The 20478-nt window shown below is 39.2% G+C and overlaps 1 protein-coding gene across 6 annotated transcripts in view; it reads left to right on the top strand.

The window, feature by feature from the left end:
- UGGT1 (UDP-glucose glycoprotein glucosyltransferase 1) overlaps positions 1 to 20478 on the top strand; it is a 132498-nt gene that overhangs the window by 102868 nt on the left and 9152 nt on the right. For 5 of the 6 annotated variants that reach the window (XM_064287316.1, XM_064287317.1, XM_064287315.1 and 2 more), the window contains 9 exons: positions 2334 to 2492; positions 3023 to 3108; positions 5171 to 5255; positions 6267 to 6355; positions 6870 to 6974; positions 8193 to 8277; positions 9788 to 9970; positions 12864 to 13024; positions 14890 to 15004. In XM_064287316.1, the coding sequence (XP_064143386.1) occupies positions 2334 to 2492; positions 3023 to 3108; positions 5171 to 5255; positions 6267 to 6355; positions 6870 to 6974; positions 8193 to 8277; positions 9788 to 9970; positions 12864 to 13024; positions 14890 to 15004 (1068 nt within the window). The remainder of the gene's footprint in view (positions 1 to 2333; positions 2493 to 3022; positions 3109 to 5170; positions 5256 to 6266; positions 6356 to 6869; positions 6975 to 8192; positions 8278 to 9787; positions 9971 to 12863; positions 13025 to 14889; positions 15005 to 20478) is intronic. The other variant, XM_064287319.1, reaches the window with a different exon arrangement.

Below are 20478 nucleotides of genomic sequence, written 5' to 3'. Positions count from 1 at the left end.
AGCATTGGATTGAGTCAGAAAGCCAAATCTGCACTAGTCTAGAATAGAAACTTTTTAATTCACTGAAGCCAGGCCGGCCCAATACCTTACAGTTACATCGTATTTTCTACAAAGAACATTCAAGCAGATTGAGTCAGCAGTAATTTAGGCAGTTGGTGAGGAACATGGATGGTTTCAGGCTATTATGGAGCCATTAAATACATTTTGGACATTTGCATTTAGAACAGCAGTATTTTCAGCTATAATTCTATAGGCTTAAGTGAATTTGCATTTGTTTTTCCTCTTCTGACTTTTTGTTTTTCTGTGTTGTCATGTAACTTAATCCCTGTAGAATTGGCTTTTCTCTCTGTGTTCTTCAGTATTTAGTCTTTAGATCTGTTCATTCTTTTGGCATTTTCTTTTACATCCTCTTTCATTCCCAGTAGTACCTTCCTAGATTAGAGTCTTAGCCTCTCATCTGTATTTTTGGAATGACTTTCCCGTTTTCTCTCTGTTCTACCTCCTCTCTCTCCTTCTACCCTACCTGTAAACCAATGCCAGATCAGGCAGTCTGAACTACTGTTTTTACATCAGGTCCCTCCATACAGAGAGCCTTTGTGACTTCTCATTGCCTTCCGAGTCAGGAGCTGACTTGTTTGTTTGGTATTCATGACTCCCCATGTTTCAACTTTAACTGACTTTCCTGCTTTTATTGCCTGCCATCACCCTGTACACCAAACTGACTTATTAAACATGAAATATAACTTATACTTACTTGCTCTTGTCCATGGAAATTCTTAATTATTAAAGTCCCAGTTCTAGCACATCCCAGCTTTATGACCTTGGGCAACTACTTTTTCCAGCACAGCCTCAGTTTCTTTTTCTATTAAATATCTTCCTTGTAGTGTTGTGTTTAGGGTAAGTGGAAAAAGTCTGGAATATAATAGGTGAATGGAACCTGCTAGTATTACTTTTAGCACAGTGCTTATTACAACGTAATGCCTTTGAATTAAGCCGGAAAATGATAGTTTCCTGTGCCTGTATTGAGCAGTTGCCACCCACATTTTTATGTGGTTTCTTTTTTTTTTTTTAAATAATTTTTATTGTGCTTTAAGTGGAAGTTTACAAATCAAGTCAGTCTCTCACACAAAAACCCATATACACCTTGCTACACACTCCCAATTACTCTCCCCCTAATGAGACAGCCTGCTCTGTCCCTCTACTCTCTCTTTTTGTGTCCTTTTCGCTTCTAACCCCCTCCACCCTCTCGTCTCCCCTCCAGGCAGGAGATGCCAACATAGTCTCAAGTGTCCACCTGATCCAAGGAGCTCACTCCTCACCAGCAACCCTCTTGTGTGTAAATCTTGGAGGGCAGGGGATATATTTTTTATGTCCTGTCCTGAGTAAATTTCTGTCACTTAAGCTTAACTCATTGATAGATTCTAGCCATCCATCTTTTTAAGCTTTACATATTCTTGAGAGTTAATTTAGAAGCAGGTATTACATAAATGACACATTGACTTGGGAATTTTCAAGTTATTTAGTTTTAATCAACTTTATTGAGGAATAGTTTATGTAAAATAAAATGCAGCCATTTTAAGTGTAAATTTGGTTGAGTCTTTGCAGATTGGTACAGCCACGTAACCACCACCAAAATCAAGACATAGACTATTTCCTTCATCCCCGTCAGTTCTCTTGTGCCGCATCTTGTACCAACCCCCGCTCCTACCCCTGGCCCCAGATAATCAACTGGACTGCTTATGTTACTGTAGTGGTTTGTCTTTTCTGCAGTTCCGTGTAGGTGGAATCATCCAGTGTGGACTGTTTTGTGTCTGGCTTCTTTTGTTCAGCGTAATGTTTTAAAATCAGCTTTACTGAAATATAATATACATACAATAAAACCTACCAACTTTAAGTGTATAGTTCTATGAGCGGGGTAATCACCACCAGAATCAAGGTAACAGAGCATTTCCATCACCCCCAAATTTTTCTTGTGCCTCTTTGCAGACAGTCCGCTGCACCTACCCTTGCCCCTGCCAACAGCTGATCTGCTTTTTGTCACTATACTTTTGCCTTTTCTAAAATTTCCTGTAAATATTATCATACAGTACATAGGCCTTTGTGTCTGGCTCTTTTTGCTTAAAAACAAAAAACCCGGTGCTGTCAAGTCGATTCCGACTCACAGCGATCCTATAGGACAGAGTAGAACTGCCCCCATAGAGTTTCCAAGGGGCACCTGGTGGATCTGAACTGCTAGATAATGCATTTGATATTCATTCATAGTGTTGCATATATCAGTCGTTTGTTTCTTTATTCCTGAGTAGTATTCAAGCAATTCAATTTTGATATTGCAGGTAGACAGCATAGTGGCTGCGGAGTATGAGCTGGAGTACCTGCTACTAGAAGGTCATTGCTATGATATCACCACAGGCCAACCCCCACGAGGACTGCAGTTTACCTTAGGGACTTCAGCCAGCCCCGTTATTGTTGATACCATTGTTATGGCCAACCTGGTAAATATCAGCAAACCGTGCTAATTAATGTTGTAGTTGTGTTAATTTGGATAGTACAATTTATGATGGCCCAGTTAGGATCCTGAACCATAGAGTGAGATTGACATTCATGATTGACTGAATTTGTTCAATATAAAAATCATTACTTCAGGTAAATTTGTATAGTAGATTGGAATAATATGTCATCCTACCAAAAAACATGCAGGAATATTCTGCTTTGACCAAACTGGCCCCTGAACATGGATTGCTCACAAGCTAACAGCATGTTTCTTTTTTGGGGGGGTGCAGCTTATTCACACATTGGTCCCTCACTGAAGCACAGCCATAGGGCAGGCTTTCAGCTTGACTTGTATTTTGATAGAATTTCTAGTGGGTAGTTTTTTTTTTTTAAGAGTAGCACTGATTTGCCAACTATCTTATTTAAAATATAAATGATTGATATTTCAGAAAATAAATAACTGTCCCTCAGAAATGTTTTGGTGTTTCAGTAAGATCTGAACTTTGGCTTTTTTTTTTTTTTTTTTCCTTAGGGCTACTTTCAATTAAAAGCCAACCCAGGAGCATGGATTCTCAGACTTCGGAAGGGGCGCTCTGAAGACATTTATAGAATATACAGGTAGGATTAAGTAATGTAGGCACAGTTTTTAGGAACATTTTTGAAATGTGAATCAGCTGTAATTGAATACTACACTGGCAGTTAGCCAGATAAAAAGAATTTAATTTACAATTGGATGTTTGATGAAACAGTGTTTTTCTAGGGAGTTAAATATGGAGGAACTGTCAACATTAAGATGTATGAATGCTAATAAGTATAGCTAGGTTTCATTCTGCAGTGATTCCTTTCTATGAACAGTGTCCCAGAATAACATCATCTGTCACTGTGACGGAAACCATAGCAGGTGAGAAACCGAGTCATTTGACGAAAGGAGAAAAGAAATAAAGAACAGTCAAACTTTTCAACCCAGAAAGTTTCTTTCTAGACCATGAATAATTTACAAATACACAGTACATGTAAGCTTCAGACATAAATTTTTGGTGTTAGAACTGGTCTTTGTTGGTTTTTGATAGTACACCAGTAGATGTATATATAACATTCTGTCTTACTGATCGGTAGTCAGGTTTTTACCTTAAGGTTTACTATAAAGCAAAAAAAACAGATCCATTGGCGTCGAGTCAGTTCTGACTCATAGTGACCCTATAAGACAGAGTAGAACTGCCCCATAGGGTTTCCGAAGAGCTGCTGGTAGATTCGATCTGCCACTAAGTAACCATTAATTAATAAAAATTTTACTGCTTTTTTAAAAAGTATAGTCTAAATTCTGCTTAACCCAATTTAAATTAGTTTTAAGCTACGTGAAAAGACTTCCTATCAGTTTATTGAGGGAAAAGTTTTTATTAGAGTTGATTTTAAAAATCCTCTTGTTGTATCCTCATCTTTGCTCCATAGTATCTTACCTGACAGATGTGAAGCCAGTGTGGAGCTCGGGCATGTTTCCTGCCAGGAAGTAGAGAGTTTTATAATAGTATCTTCATTATAAAAGAATGTTTTTCTCCAAATGTTTTCCCCAAATATGGTTTAAAGAGTTTATTCTGTCATTAGAAGTTTCTCTGTTGGTCTTCCAAACCGTTTGTCACTGTCCCTCCCTGCTCCCCAGCAACTCTTCCCCCCCCAGGAGCATGGCACCCTCCCCTCCTACTAGCTGTCATGGGCTTCTTCCTCCTGCACGTCCCCAGGTGGATATTTCCCATCAGAAGTATTTCATGCTTCAGGCTTCTTCCTCATCGTTATTTTCGCTTGAGACCCCTACTCTGCTGGATGACAGCTAACTAACCCAAGCCCAAGCCCGTTGCTGTCGAGTCGAGTTGACTCATAGCGACCCTATAAGACACACTAGAACTGCTCCCAGAGTTTCCAAGGAGTGCCTGGTGGATTTGAACTGCCAGCCTCTTGGTTAGCAAACGTAGCACTTAACCACTACACCTTCAGGGTTTCCAGCTAACCCAGTAAATTTATATTATCTTGGCTTTCTGCAATCAACACCTTGAAATTTGGTGACTGAAAATTTTAGGCATTACAGCTGATTGGTAGGGAAATATTATTTTTAATCTGGCTTCCTCTGCCCTGTTTGTCTACATGTGGACCTTATTATAGGATAGTTCTTCCTACACGGAACAGGCGCCAGATTGAGTCCAGGGCCTAGACTTGGCTGCTTGAGTGCCTCCAAACAGGATAGAAGAGTTTCCTTTACAAAATGTGAGACAGAGCCAGGTTTTGATGTTTGCCAACTAGAGAGTGAAAAGTGCTGCACTTCTAGGGGCGTTTTAGGGTGGCGCACCCCCCTCTGGCCCTCCTTATTGAAGGCGGGTGCTATGCAAGGCGTTAGACTGATGAATGTAAATAGTTGATGGAGTGCCTTGGGCCCTGGCCACGTCCTCATTCCACTGCTCTGTGAGATATAATTTACAGGAGGCTCATGGAGGAGCCTGGGCTGTGACTGGTAGGCACGCACTGTGTAAGGAGAGAGTGCAGCTTCTGTGCAGCTTGAAGGGGCTTCCTTCAGGCTCAGAGAAAAACCCTGTATGATAAAGGTGATGGGCAAATATGGGAGATTGTTTTCAGACCATTTACTGCATTTTGTAATGTCTGCATTACTTTCTCTTATTCTTTTTTTTCTAAGCCACGATGGTACAGATTCTCCTCCTGATGCTGACGAGGTGGTCGTTGTCCTCAACAACTTCAAGAGCAAAATTATAAAAGTGAAGGTGAGTTTGGCGTGCCAAAGCTGCCACTCTTTAATAAGTTGCTAAAAGTAGCACTATTCTGGTATTTGGCAGCTTTATGTAAAAATATGTATCTTGAAACCACGCCAAGACTTCAGTTCCACTTTGGAATTTTACTGTAGTGTTTATAGGAATACTGCTTTAAATACAAAGTATCTTTTGTAAATACGAGCTTGTGACTGTCTTCAGCTGAGAGATTTTAGCCTTTGGGTGATCTCAGTGAGCAGCGTAAGTCCCATTTATCTCAGTGTTCTCATAGGTACTGTGGTATTGGTACAGCCACAATTCACATGGCTATTGATGATTTTACTCCCAGAAAATTGGAAAATGCCAGTGAAAATTCTAACAGCAGTTATAACATGGTAGTCCTGTTTCATCTCTTCTCACTCCCACTCTTAATTCTCAGAATTTTGAAGTTATTAGAGCCTTAAATTGAAGTAAGAAGAATTATGGAATAAACCATCATTACAAACTGTGAAATCTAAAGCAGATCTCACATACGACTGAGCAGAAAAGTGATCCATCTGCTGTAGAGACGATTCTGCCCTTCTTTTTACTAGTAAATCCTGAAAAAAGGAGGTGACATGACATGGCTCCTGCCTGATGCTTGAGCTCACGAAGGCTGCCTTCTTCCCTAGAACAGCTCTTAGCTTGGTAAATTTTGCTTCTCTTTTTACTCAGACCGTAGTACCTACACATTTGTGGTTTACTTAGGCCATATTGCCTACAAAATGGTCTTTGCCCATTTTGCAAATTGAATGTAGTTTTTGTCTAATTAAAAGAGGTTGCTACCTCCTCACTTAAGATTCTTACGGACACAGCATACGAAGATACTTCTGTTGCGTACAGCTGGACTCTGGGTTGGTACCTGCTCGGGGAAGAATTAGTTGATAATTACTTTATTCCCTGTTGCTGAGAGTATTGACAGTGCACATCCAGGCAGAAGCACTGTTCTCTGTTAGACACACTAGAATTCATCACGTGTGATTGCAGGTTCAGAAGAAGGCAGACATGGTGAACGAAGACTTGCTGAGTGATGGAACGAATGAAAATGAATCTGGATTTTGGGACTCCTTCAAATGGTAACTTGGCATCATAAAAAAGTAGTATATTTAAGGAAAAACTGAGACTGTATCTTTTGAGTATAGTCATTTTCTCTGCGCCTTCCAGATTCTGCTTTATGTGGTCAAATCTTACAGGTATATGTAGAGTAGCTGGATATTTTCCGCTTGACCATCTCTCCTCATGGTGAAGTTCCTTCTCTTCCACAGTCGTTGACTCTGGATGGGTTGTACCTGCTCTTTGGGGCACCGATTGATAATTACCCAGTTCACTTCCCATTGCACAAGCTGCATTCTGTGGGACAGCCTGTGCTAAATCCCTGTTCCTGAAGCGCACGGTGCCTTGTTATCCTTCTTCTGCTGGGGGGTGGTTTTCTGTTGGTCTTTTAGTCTCTCCCAGGAGGTGAGGAGATGCACCCTCCCTCTAGGGAAGGAGTGGGAGTGGGAAATCAGCATCTCTTTGCCTCTTCTCTTAAAGGGCTCTTGTCTGTACTGGTGTTTCAAGTGTTCTTCTTTTTCCTTTGTTGTTAAACAGGGGCTTTTCAGGAGGACAAAAGACTGAGGACGTGAAACAAGATAAAGATGACATAATTAATATTTTCTCTGTTGCATCTGGTCATCTGTATGAAAGATTTCTTCGGTTAGTCTTGTTGATTATTTCAGTATATGTGAGTGAATCTGTCATAGTAGAAAGAAGGAGGTTTTGTGGGATTCTACGCATTATAATTCTGTGTATTTGAAGCACTCTGAGGATTGTGACTAGATGACTGTATGTAATTATATTTGTATTAACAGATCAGCTCCTTGAAGTCAACCTAGGTAGTAAATGTGTCTGTATGGAGAATACAAGACTATAGACCTTTAATATCACTGTACACACATTAGAAACCATGGTGTCTGCTTGGCCAGGAAGTACTGCTTAAAACCAAAATCAGGAGGTTGGCATAGAGAATAAAAGTGGAACCTGGCCACGCAGCCCTTCACTGCCTTCTCGGGATTCATGGGATTTTAAAGCCAGCCTCTATTTTATAGATGAGGGAACCGTGGACCAGAGAGTGAGGGGCTTGCCTGGAGCACACACCAGAGCTGGGAGAGGCCACAAAGCAGGCTGGCTGGCTCAGTGGTGGCTCTCGGAAGCGCCTTTCTCACCAGTGATGAGCACCCTTCCCTGACTGCCAGAGCTCTTTTGTCTTATAACTCTTCACTGCAATTACAGTGTAGCAAACGGTCAAAATGTCATTTACTCATTTTCAACCCTCATTTCTCCAAAAAATAATATCGGACCTAAAATAATAATCATCAAATGTTGGTAACAACTGAATTTAAGTATATTCTGGATTCAAAATTTGTTATTTGTTTCTGACTAGGGAACCCTGAGCCTGTAACCACTTGCCTTTCCCCGATCTCTCGCCACCTCCTTCCTGCGGGGTTCTGCAGTGTGGGCTCTGGAGGCAGCGCAGAACGGGGGGTTTCTGCAGTACCAGGTGCTGCTGTGGCCTCGTCAGCTCTTTTACAGAGTGATGCAGTCACTTACCATACCCCTGGTATTCATTTGTACCACAGCTAATGTGTTAGCGCATGAAGCAGTTTATTTAAAAGTTTAACATGATTAAAACAAATTTGCCTCTACTAGGTATGGTTTTATGGGTTAGAAACACTTCCCCTCACCCCAAGCAATACCTTTATAAGTAGGAATAAGTGCAGTTTTCCATGACTATGGCTCTCTCTCCGCCTAATTGAGCCATCAGTTAGCTCTGCTGGGAAGCAGAACATTTAGCGGTCTCTTGATTGACTCTGCTTGATGTTGTTGAAGTTAAACAGCTTTGGAAGATTATCATTATTTGTCTTTGTTTAACAGTATAATGATGCTGTCCGTACTGAAGAATACCAAGACCCCTGTGAAATTCTGGTTCTTAAAGAATTATTTGTCCCCAACATTTAAGGTATGTGCCTCAGGGACAATGATAGCATTCTTATTACAGAGATACTTCCAAAGTATTACACTTTTTACTACTTTTGTTCTATCTGTATCAGTTTTTTATTTTCCTTTGATTAGGATACCCTTGTTCAGTTGGCGTATTTCTGTGTTGATTATTCTTTCAGACTGGTTGATTTTAGGGGAATAGTTATTATAAAACCGAATGCAAATTTAAGATCTATTCGAAGCTTGGATGACATGGGGCATTGTCTGTACCTCTGCTTGATAGCAGCAGTGTTTTGTCAAAATCATGTTCCCTCTCTCTGAAGCATGCATGTCTTAGCTTCACCTGGAATACCCAGTGCCAGTGTCCACTGGTGAGCTGAGGGGCTCAGTCGTGAGCAGCTACCATCCACTGGTGAGCTGAGGGGCTCAGTCGTGAGCAGCTACCATCCACTGGTGAGCTGAGGGGCTCAGTCGTGAGCAGCTACCATCCACTGGTGAGCTGAGGGGCTCAGTCGGGAGCAGCTACCATCCACTGGTGAGCTGAGGGGCTCCGTCGTGAGCAGCTACCATCCACTGGTGAGCTGAGGGGCTCAGTCGTGAGCAGCTACCATCCACTGGTGAGCTGAGGGGCTCAGTCGTGAGCAGCTACCATCCACTGGTGAGCTGAGGGGCTCCGTCGTGAGCAGCTACCATCCACTGGTGAGCTGAGGGGCTCCGTCGTGAGCAGCTACCATCCACTGGTGAGCTGAGGGGCTCCGTCGTGAGCAGCTACCATCCACTGGTGAGCTGAGGGGCTCAGTCGTGAGCAGCTACCATCCACTGGTGAGCTGAGGGGCTCCGTCGTGAGCAGCTACCATCCACTGGTGAGCTGAGGGGCTCAGTCGTGAGCAGCTACCATCCACTGGTGAGCTGAGGGGCTCCGTCGTGAGCAGCTACCAGACGGTGTGTGTAAAGCTTCATTTGTGCAACACAAAACGCACTTGCAGAGTGTCCTCCTTTGTTCACGTCAGGCGCTGTTTGTCATCTACGTGGATTTATTTACATCCTTTTTTTTTGGCTGTAGAGTTTGTTAAACACCTCTTAATGTATTCAGTATCATTTCTACTAGATCATTAACTCACTTCTGGGCCCCTGAAGGTACGCACATGTAAAATCTGAAGGATTTATTCTTTAATGATGGCAGAGTACTTGAGTTTTGCCCTGGGTTAGACAGCCTTGAGGGAGGCTTATAATCAAGTTTTAAAAATCTATCTTAAACAAATGCACTTAAAATTAATTTATCTTCATACACAAGCTGTCACTTAAGGATTTTTGTAATTTCTTGTGTTGACATAGTTATAAAGAAATTGGGATTAAGACAGAAGTTTATTGTGTCTTCCTGTATGTATCACAAGTGAGTCAGGAACACATTATTTATTTGGTGACTGTGTTTTACTTGTGTCCTGATTGTGATGTTTGACTTACATTATGAAGTCAGTTTTGTTAAAAGAATAAATGGATTGTTTGTTGTTCCCTGTGTCTGCAAATAGGAGTTTATACCTTACATGGCAAATGAATACAATTTCCAGTATGAGCTTGTTCAGTACAAGTGGCCCCGGTGGCTTCATCAGCAGACTGAGAAGCAGCGCATCATCTGGGCTTACAAGATCCTCTTCTTGGACGTCCTCTTCCCTCTCGTTGTTGACAAATTCCTGTTTGTGGATGCTGATCAGGTAAGCTGTCAATGGTCAGGTTGTAACAGCTTATATTAAAAGAAGTAAAAGGGTTTTTTTTTTTTAAATGAAGTCTATTTTATTTTCCCAGTAATGGAAGTAAGACATACTTATTTTACACTATTTAGAAAATATGGAAAGATGTACCCAGATATGATCACTTTTGACATTTGTATTTAATGTATCTCTCTGCATTTTTTTTCTGTGTCTCTTGCAAACTTACATCATGTATACAGTGTTATATCTTACTTTTGTTGTTTAACATGAAAACTAAACATGAGAAAATAGAGGTTGAATTGTACTTGCCATCATCTCCAACTTTTTGAGCTAAAGGTAGTTGTTAACACAGGTAATAGAGGTGAAGGCCAGGTGGATGCTTGGCTGGGACTGTGTGTACCTCTGCAGATGTTCGTCCTTCCTTCCCAATTTGACTTCATTAAAGAGAACACATTGTGATTTTAGAGCATACAAACTTGGAAACTGTAAATATACTGCTTCCCTACTGGCTTCCCCCTTAACCCTGAGCTGGCCAAAACTTGAATTATTCATTCGAGTAGAAGTGTTTTGTAATGTTTGCAGATGTCATTTGGACAAAGGCTGTGTTCACGCCTTTGGTATTCCCTCCTCATCTGGTTCACTTATGCCACAGCTGGCTCAACCTGAAGCATGCTTTCCTGATTCAAATATAATCATATATATATATTTTTTAAATAATAATCTATTGTGTTTTTGGAGAAAGGTTTACACAGCAGTTTGGAGCCCTGGTGGCACAGTCGCTAAGAACTTGGCTGCTAACCAGAAGGTCAGCAGTTCGAATTCACCAGCCGTTCTTTGGAAACCTCAACTCTGTCCTATACGGTCGCTATGAGTTGAAATCAACTCGACGGCGACGGGTTTGGTTTTTTTCTTATACAGCACTTTAGGTTCCTATTCAACAATTTCTACACAAGTAGTTCAGGAACATTGGTTACATTCTTCACAATGCAGGAACATTCTTAGTATTTCCATTCTGGTTGGTCCCATTAATCCAGTTTTGCTGCCCCTATTCTTCTTTGTTTTAAAGTAATTGTAGATCATTTGGTCTCATATAGGTGATTTTTTAAAGGAGCTCAGTACTTACAGGTGATATTCTTTATTTTTTGAGCCAGTCTATCATTTAGCCACAAGGTGCCCTCAGGGATTAGTTTCAGTTCAAGGTTTGAAGAGTATCTCAGGACAGAAGTCTTGGGGAGTCCTCCAGTTTCTACCAGTCCAGTGGTTGTTTTTTTAGAATTTGTTTTTTTAGAATTTGAGGTTCTCGTCCACATTTTCCTCCCATTCTGTCAGGATCCATCTGTTGTGACCCTGATTAGCACGATTGGTGGTGGTAGCCAGGGACCATCTAGTTCTTCTGGTCTGAGAGTAGCTGAGGCCGTGGTTCGTGTCGACTGTTAGTCCTGTAGACTAGTTTCTTCTCTGAGTCTTTGATTCCCTCTTTCTGTTTTGATTCAGATGAGAAGAAACCGATAGTTGTATCTTAGATGACTACTTACAAAATTTTAATACCCAGACACTACTCACCAAACTAGGATGTAGAACATAACTTTAAGAACTATATTATGCCAGTTGACTGAGATGTCCCACAAGACTATGGTCTTAATTCTTCAAACCAGAAATCCAGTCCTGAGAGGTGTTTGCTTATGTCTAAGAAGTGTGCATAACTGTGGCCGCATGTGCTTTGTTGTATAGATGATGCATGTGCATAAGGTCTGATAGATGCATGTACATATGCATACACCTGTGTACGTGCACATATGTGCCTATATACATACATATTTTTTTGTTGTTTTTGCAAAATTACATATGCCGTAGCAATTACCAGTGAGTCCTTTTTCCTGTGTACTTTTCAGTGACATTGTTTACCTTCATCAAGCTGTGTACACTTCACCTTCATTCAGTGTTACCTTTCCCATCATCAAAATGGGATTGCTGGATCATAACATATTTCTGTTTCTGGTTTTTTGAGGAAGCATCATACTATTTTTCATAGTGGTTGTACCATTTTATAGTCCCACCAGCAGTGGATAAGGGTTCCAATCGCTGCACGTCCTCACCAACATTTGTTGATCTGTGTTTTTGTTTTTAAATCAGCGCCATTTTAGCCAGGGAAAGATGGTGTCTCATGTGTTTCTTGGCAGTTTTGCCCAGTTTTTGACTGGGTTATTTGTTTTTGTTAAGTTGTAGAAGTTTTCTATATATTTTCAATATTAGACCCTTACCGGTTATATCCTTCCCATAGATATTATCCCAGTCCGTAGGTTGTCTCTTTACTCTTTTGGTAATATCTTTTGATGAACATAAGTATTTAACTTCTGTGAGGTCCTAGTTATCTATTTTGTTTTCCGTTACTCGTGCATTGATTGTTGTGTTTGATAATCTATCATCAAAAAAAATTAGGTCCCAAAACTTTGCTGCCTTATTTTCTTCCTAGAACTTTATGGTTTTAGATTTAACATTTAGATCTTTGATCCATTTTGAATTACTTTTTGTGTATGGGGTGAGTCTAATATAATCATATTTAGTCCTAGTTCAGCACTTACTACGTGCAGGCATTGTTCCACGTAACTTTCTCAACAGCCCTCCAAGGTAGGCATTATCCACATTTTATAGATGAAGAAACAGAGGTACAGAGAGGCTAAGGAATTTAAATTTGTTTTATTTCTACTGTATGCCAAACACTAGGCTAAGTGTCTCACGTCTTAGCGAGGGCACCCAGCTAATAAGCAGAGGAATGTGGACTCATACTGGGTCTGTCTGCTCCCCATGCAGCTTACAGCACTCTGTATTTTAAGGAAACTGTGTTAGAGCTGTCTCACATTTGCTTACAAAATGACTTGTGGTTTCTTTCCTCTAGATTGTACGGACAGATCTGAAAGAGTTAAGAGATTTCAATTTGGATGGTGCCCCTTATGGTTATACTCCTTTCTGTGACAGCCGGAGAGAAATGGATGGCTACAGGTTCTGGAAGTCAGGGTACTGGGCTAGCCACTTAGCTGGACGAAAGTATCATATCAGGTACTGATATATAAAGGCACTCACAGGTTTTCTCAGGTTTCTAAATAGCCAAGAGGCCCCAGAAATAGGGCACAGGTCACGAATAACAATTCTGCCATGCGTATCACATCTTTCTGACCACAGCCTAAACTCACCAGACACTCCCAGGGCGTTGACATGTGGACAAGAAGCGGGCAACACACAACAGGTCAGCAGTCTCCCAGCTCAAAAGCTGTCCGGGCAGAGATAGAAAACTTCTGCGTGTATCCCACTTTATACTGTAAACGAGAGACTCAAAGGGTTTTTCTTAACACTGGCCCCCCCTGGCTAGGTTGGCTTAGGCAGGTGGACTGAAAACTTCTGCTGCACGTGCTTCCACCTAGCACCATAGCCGAGGGACAGAACAAATCCCTCCCCCAGCCATTTTTATACCTCAAAGCCTATGTCACCTTCTGACCACTCAAGTATGAGGTGGTCAGACATCTGTGGCACCTAGCCCAGAATTGTATCTCTTTCACCCTGCTGACATTTAGATAAACCATTAGGCTTCAGAGGGGCAGGTGCAGTGGTCCCTGAAGCCCAGAGATGTTGCTAGCAGGGGGAGGAATGGGAAGACATGGCTGCCAAGCTTGTCCAAAGGACTTCCTCCTCACAAGTACTCCTAATGGTGCTGAGTGGTTTTCTTTTTCTTAAAATTAATTTTTAAATTTCAAATTGTGAGTAGACAATAAATTAATATAATTCAAAAATAAAAAATTATTTAAAAAATATGTGCATGTATATATATAAAGTCTCCCACTTCTGGCAGTCTCTTACGCAGTTTCCACCCCACAACAGATAACCTCCACTATTAATTTACTTTTATCTTTCCAGAGTTTCTTAATCTTTTTTATAAACAATTACAAATGTACATTTTTTACATCCCCTTTTTACACAAAATATAGCATCCTATTTATACCTTGCTTTTTTACTTAATGTCTCTTGTAGATCTTATATCAATATGTAGAGGGCGCCTTATTTCTTTTTACAGCTGTATAGAGGGCGCCTTATTTCTTTTTACAGCTGTATATTGTTCTAGTGTATAGTGTTATTTGTAGGCTTTGTTATGACAAATAGTGTTGCAATGAATAATCTATTAAATGCATCATTTTGTGTATTTCAAGTATATATGTAGGGTATATTCCTAAGTGTAGAACTGCTAGGTTAGTGTATGCATTTGGAATGGCTGTTGGTTGTTTTCCATCAAACGCTACATCATGTTCTATGGGGAAAGTGTGATTTGGAAGATTTGGAGGGTAGGGGGACTGGTAGGAAGGAGCAAGTACAAAGAAAAAAGTTGGGGTATGGTGAGCTCAGTATCATACTCTCTGTTCTTTGTCCAAAAGAACTGTAGCACTGTGGATTTCTTTTTTTTTTTTTTTCCCTTGTAACATTTATGGTTATTTATCAGCTAAAAACATACCAATGATCATGATGATGGCATAGGACCAGACAGTGTTTTATTGTTATATATAAGGTTGCCAGCCAACTCTACATCAAGTAGGAAAAACAACCAAAAAAAAAAAAAAATTTTTTTTTTTTTTACAAATAGCTTTTATTACCTGATCTGCCCATATTTGCCAGAAGTATGTTTTCAGAGATTATTTCCTTTTGAAGGTATTGTATAAGAAACAATGACAAAAATGAGTTAGTAGAGGCAGAGTATGAAGTTTGGAATAACTTCCCTGGATGTCTTTGAAGTAGCACACACTGGCCTCTACCTCCACTGTGGGGTTTCAGCTCACCTTTTCTAAGAGAAGCCAGAATGGCCAGTGAACTTCTCTGTTATCCAGTAGTGTTCTTCTGCCACAGTCCATGGTTTTAAAAACTGCGTCTCCTCTATTCAGTGCACTATATGTTGTGGATCTGAAGAAGTTTAGGAAAATAGCTGCTGGTGACAGACTCAGGGGGCAGTACCAAGGTCTGAGTCAGGATCCTAACAGCCTTTCAAATCTTGATCAGGTAAGTGGCCATTTTTATGGTTAATGTTTTCAGTGATGAATTTTTACTGTTGTTTCAGAAATTCAGTATTATTTATGTATTTGTTTTTTCCTTTTGCTGGATGATGTCTTGGGTCTTCATGGAAAAGAATTTTTTAAGTGTGTATATGTGTGACATTTTTATCTGTCCTCAAGAGACAGTAGTGAAAAATGTCATATGCCTGATCTTGGCTGGGAAGAGAGGTGAAAGAAGGCTATTACCTCTCTAAAGCATTGCCATATCATTTTATTTTGTACTCAAAAAAGCTACTGAATAATCCGATAAAATTTGCATCTTTGCCTGCTAGGGTCCATTTGTTTCTCTGCTGCTGGAACTAACTAGTTGAGGATTCCCAGTATAGAATACAGTGTCACAGTTTGCCTTTTTCCTATGTCAGAATCCATGGTGCTTTTCAAGAAAGTTAGCTTTTTATTAATGCTAGGCGTTTTTCAGAGGTGAGTCATTATAGTTTCAGAGGTGTGGTCATTGTCAGTTTCATGTGTTTTTAACATTTTTTGTTTTGCTCCAAGTCTAACTTAAATTTTTATAGACTTTTATTGTGATATATAGCACCCAATAAGAAAAATTCACAAAGTAAAAATATACACATACATACATATATACATCAAGGAATTATCACACAACAAACACCCATATGTCACCACCCAGATCAAGAAATAGACTATTACCAGCAGCTTAGAAGCTACTCTTCTTCCGTCACTCACAAAAGTACCCAGCAGCCTGACTTATGATAATCACTTCATTGCTTTTCTTTATACGTTTCCTACTTAAGTGTGTTTTTTTCTTCTGTCGCAATGGAATCATAAAAAAGAGATGTTCTTTTGAGTCTAACTTTTTTGCTCAACATTAAGTGTGGGATTTATCCATGTTGTGTGTGGTGACACTCCATTTTATTTATCCATTCTACATTTGGGTTCTCTTCAGTTTTTGGCTTCCACGGATAATATTGCTATAAACATTCTTGTACATGTCTCAGTGCATGTGTACATGTATTGTGTGCATAGCTAAGAGCGGAACTGGTGCGTCTTGTGGTATTTATCTTTGCTAGTTAATTCCAGACAGTATTCCAGAGGACTTCAATTTACACTCCCATCAGCAGTGTAAGGGTTCCTGTTGCTTTACATTTTGACCAGTACTTACTGTCAGTCTATTAATCTGGTGAGTGTGAGGTGGCATCTCATTGTGACTTTTAATTGGAGAGTTTGATCCACTTATATTTAATATAATTACTGATAAGGTAGGATTTACATCTGCCATTTGCTCTTTGTTTTCTGTATGTCTTAGGTCTTTTGTGATTCTTAGTTCTTCCATTACTACTTTTTTGTGTGTTAGATAGTTCCCTTGTTGTTTCCTTTACTGTATAGTTTCTTAATGGTTGCCCTGGTGATTACCATTAGTATCTTAATTCATAACAATCTAGTTAGAACTAACACCAACTTAATTTCAGTAGTAAACAAAAAACTTACTTTCCTTCTATATAGCTTTGTTTCCCACTCATTTATGCTGTGATTAGCATACAAATTACATTTTAATACATTCTGTGGCCATCAACACAGATTTATAGCTATTGCTTTTTGCAGTTTTAAATTAGATAGAAAATAAAAAGAACTTATAAACAAAAAAATATGTTTATACTTTCTTTTATATTTACCTATATAGTTTCCTTTACCAGTGCCCTTTGTATTTCTTCATGTGGACTCAAGTTATTGTCTAGTGTCCTTTAATTTCAGCCTGAAGAATTCCCTTTAGTATTTCTTGTAGGGCAGGTCTCGTAGTGACTTTCTCAGTTTTTGTTTTACCTGGGAATGCCTTGGTTTCTTCTTCATTTTTGAAGGGTAGTTTTCCCAGACAATTTTTAGTTGACAGTTGTTGTTGGTTTTTTTGTTTGTTTTGTTTTTTCTTTCAGCACATTGAATATATCATCCTTTCTGGCTTCTGTGGTTTTGGACGAGAAATCAGCTGTTACTATTTTTGAGGCTTCCTTGTATGTGATGAGTCACTTCTCTCTTGCATGTTTCAGGAGTCTCTCTTTGTCTTTGTCTCTGTCTTTCAACAGTTTGCTTATGATGTGTCTAGATAGTATGGGTCTTTTTGAGTTTGTTGAGCATCTTAGATATGTAGGCTAATGTTTTTCAACAAATTTGGGGGAGATTTTGGACATTATTTCTTCAGATATTCTCTCTATCCCTTTTTTGTCTCCTCTCCTTCTGAGACTCCCATTATGTGTATGTTGGCATGCTCGATGGCATCCATCAGGTCTCTGATGCTCTGTTTCTTTTTGCATCATTCTTTTTGCTTTCAAGTCTTCATACTAGATAATCTCAATTGACCTATCTTTAAGTTCAGTGTTTTTTTTTCTTCTGCTTGCTCAAATATGTTGTTGATACCCTCTGGTGATTTTTTCATTTTAACTGTACTTTTCAACTCCAGAATTTCTGTTTGTTTCTTTTTTATACTTTTATCTCTTTATTAATATTCTCTGAGACATTATTCACGCACTTTCCTGTAGGGTTGCTATGAGTCAGAATTGACTAGATGGCACTGGGGTTTTTTGGTTCATTTAGTTTTGTAGACATGGTTTCCTTTAGCTTTTTGTATATATTTAAACTAGCTGATTTACAGTCTTTGTCTAATAAGCCTAACATCTAGGCTTCCTCAGGAACAGTTTCTGTTGACTGCTTTTTTTTTTTTTTTTTCTGTGTATAGGTTATACTTTCTTGTTTCTTTGCATGTCTTGTAATATTTTGTTGAAGAGTGGACATTTCAAATAATGTGGTGGCAACTTTGGAAATAAGTTTCTCCGCTATCCCAGGGCTTGTTGTTCCTTGATGTAGTTGTCATTGTTAGTTTGTTTTGTGACTTTTCTGAACTAATTCAGTAAAGTCTATTTTTTGTTGTGTGTGGCCACTGACGTCTCTACTTGCTTAGGTTAGTAATCAACTAATGATTAGACAGGGATTTCCAAAAAGGCTGGCACCAACGTGTCCCACCATCTTGCTGAGGGGCTCTATGCATATTTGGGCAAACCTTCAACTATCTGGCAGGCATTTTGTAATTTTGCCTTAGCCTTCACTCCAGCTTGCACAGAGCCTCAAGGTAAGCCATAGATGTGAGCTGAGGGCCTGCTCAGGCCTTTCCTGAGTCCTTATGGACATCTTATTCCTCAGCTTTTCCTTTTAAAATATTTGGTTAGTCAATTGTTTTTCCCAACTATTATCTCACCTTAGGCAGCCATGATGCTGAAACATTTAACACCCACCAGGGAAGAGCTTTTAGCACTGACAAGTTTGGGTGAGGTCAAATAAAAGACAGTCCTTCAGAGTGGGGTTTCTTAAATGTTTGGTAGAATTGGTATCTTAGGCTGGGTTGTCTAGAGGAACAAAACCAGTGAAACGTGTACATATGTGTGTGTTGTGTGTGTGTAGAGAGAGAGATTTTAAGGAAATGGCTCATGCAGTTGTGGATGTTGGCAAGGCCCAAATCCTTGGGTTAGGTGTCAGGCTGGAAACTTCTCCAGACTCATGTGATTGTAGGGCTGAAGAACCCAAAATCAACAGGTCAGATGGCCGGTTGCTGGCTCAGGAACCTGTGGGAACTGGTGAATCTCAAAATTTGCAGGCTACTAGCTCACATCCCAAGAACCGGAGATTGGATGATGATGAGTCAGATGCAGGATCCAGGGTGAGAGTGAGCCTTGATGGAACATTTATTTATATACTGGAGTCAGGCCACACCCCCAAGGAAACTCCCCTTTCAACTGATTGGTAGTTCATAGCAGATCTCATCATGATAGTGATTATATCAGCTTTCATCATGGAGATGATTACATTAGATTATATTATGGAAGAGTAATCGTTAATCAGTCCAGTGTCTGCCAAACCACTGAGAATAATGGCCTAGCCAAGTTGACATGTAATGTTAACCATTGCAATTGGCTTATGAAATTGGTGTTTTCTTTGTATTTATAAAATATTATTCATTTTATCAGTATTTTTGTTATATTTTTTGTAGGAGTTGAACCACTTTATCTAAATTTACTAAATTGGTATTAAGTTTGTAATATCCTTTTACTTTTTTATTTAGATATAATTTATATATAGTGACATATTCAAATGACTTTAAGTGTACTGTTAAATCAGTTTTGACAAATTCTTATCAAGAACTAGAACATTTCTGTCACCCAAGTATCTTTTTAAAGTCTATAGAATCTGTGATGTTTTTTGTTTGTGTCTCTAATTCCTGACATTGATTATTTGTACTTTCACATTTTCCTTTGTTCGTCTCACTAGGAATTGATCAGTTTTATTGGTCTGTTCAAAGAACCAGCTTTTGATGTTGTTAATCTTCTCTGTGTGTTTTTTTTTTTTCTGTTTAATTTCTGTTCTTTACTGTTTTCTTTCTTTCTGCTTTTTTTGGTTTAATTTGTTGATTTTTTCCCCCTAATTTCTTGAGATAGGTGCTTAATTGATTTTCAGTCTTTTCTAATATACCATCAGCAAATTCCTTCCACACAGGACTTTGGCTACATTCCATATGTTTTATATATAGCATTTTCCTTATTTAAAAAATATATTCCTCGTTTCCTTTGTGATTTGTTCTTTGACTGGTTAGTTATTTAGAAGTGAAATCCATGGGCTTTTTCCAGTTTTCTTTCAGTAATTAGTTGCTCAGTTGCTTTATGATCAGAGAACATATTCTGTATGATTTCAGGCAGTTGAAATTGGTTGAGACTTGCTGTATGACCAGATATGGCCAGTTTTAGTAAGGATTTCATATGTTTTTGTACTGCAAATGTTGGGTTTTAGGTACATTAGGTCAAGTTCATTAGATCAAGTTTAGTAGTGTGTTGTAATGTGTGTTTTGCCTGTCTTTTCTATTAGTTGCTGAGAGAAGTATGTTAAAAATCTTTTTCTGTATTGTGAAATCTATTCTTTTGGTTTTGTCAGTTTTTCCTTGAGGTTATGAAGTGCCTATAAATTTAGAACTTTTATGTACAACGCTTTTTATTGTTGCCTTAAAGTGTAGTTCATCTGGTGCAGCTATACCACTTTTGGTTAGCGTTACATGGTATACTTTTTCCATCTTTTTACTTTGAATGTTTTTGTTTTTTTACGTTTCATGTATGTTTCTTATAAATATCTTGTATCTGTTTGTTTTTCACCTAGCATGACAATCTTTGTCATTTAATGGAAGCATTCAGTCCATTTGTAGTTAATGTAATCATGGACAACTTTGCCTTTCACAGTGCTTTCCACTTGCCCCACCTGCTCTGTGTTCCTTTTATCCTCTTTAGTTTGTTTCTTTCAGAATGGGTAAGATTTTTTATAGTGCCATTTTCCTTCTATTATGTACTCTTTTAATGATTATCCTAGATATTACAATATGCAAAGCCCTAAATTAATTGGTATAATTTATCCACCTGGCAGACAATGAAA

Source organism: Loxodonta africana, chromosome 6 (genome assembly GCF_030014295.1).
Source record: "Loxodonta africana isolate mLoxAfr1 chromosome 6, mLoxAfr1.hap2, whole genome shotgun sequence".
NCBI lineage: Eukaryota > Metazoa > Chordata > Mammalia > Proboscidea > Elephantidae > Loxodonta > Loxodonta africana.
Note: the sequence above shows the minus strand (reverse complement) of the source record. Positions and strands in the feature narration are given on the sequence as shown.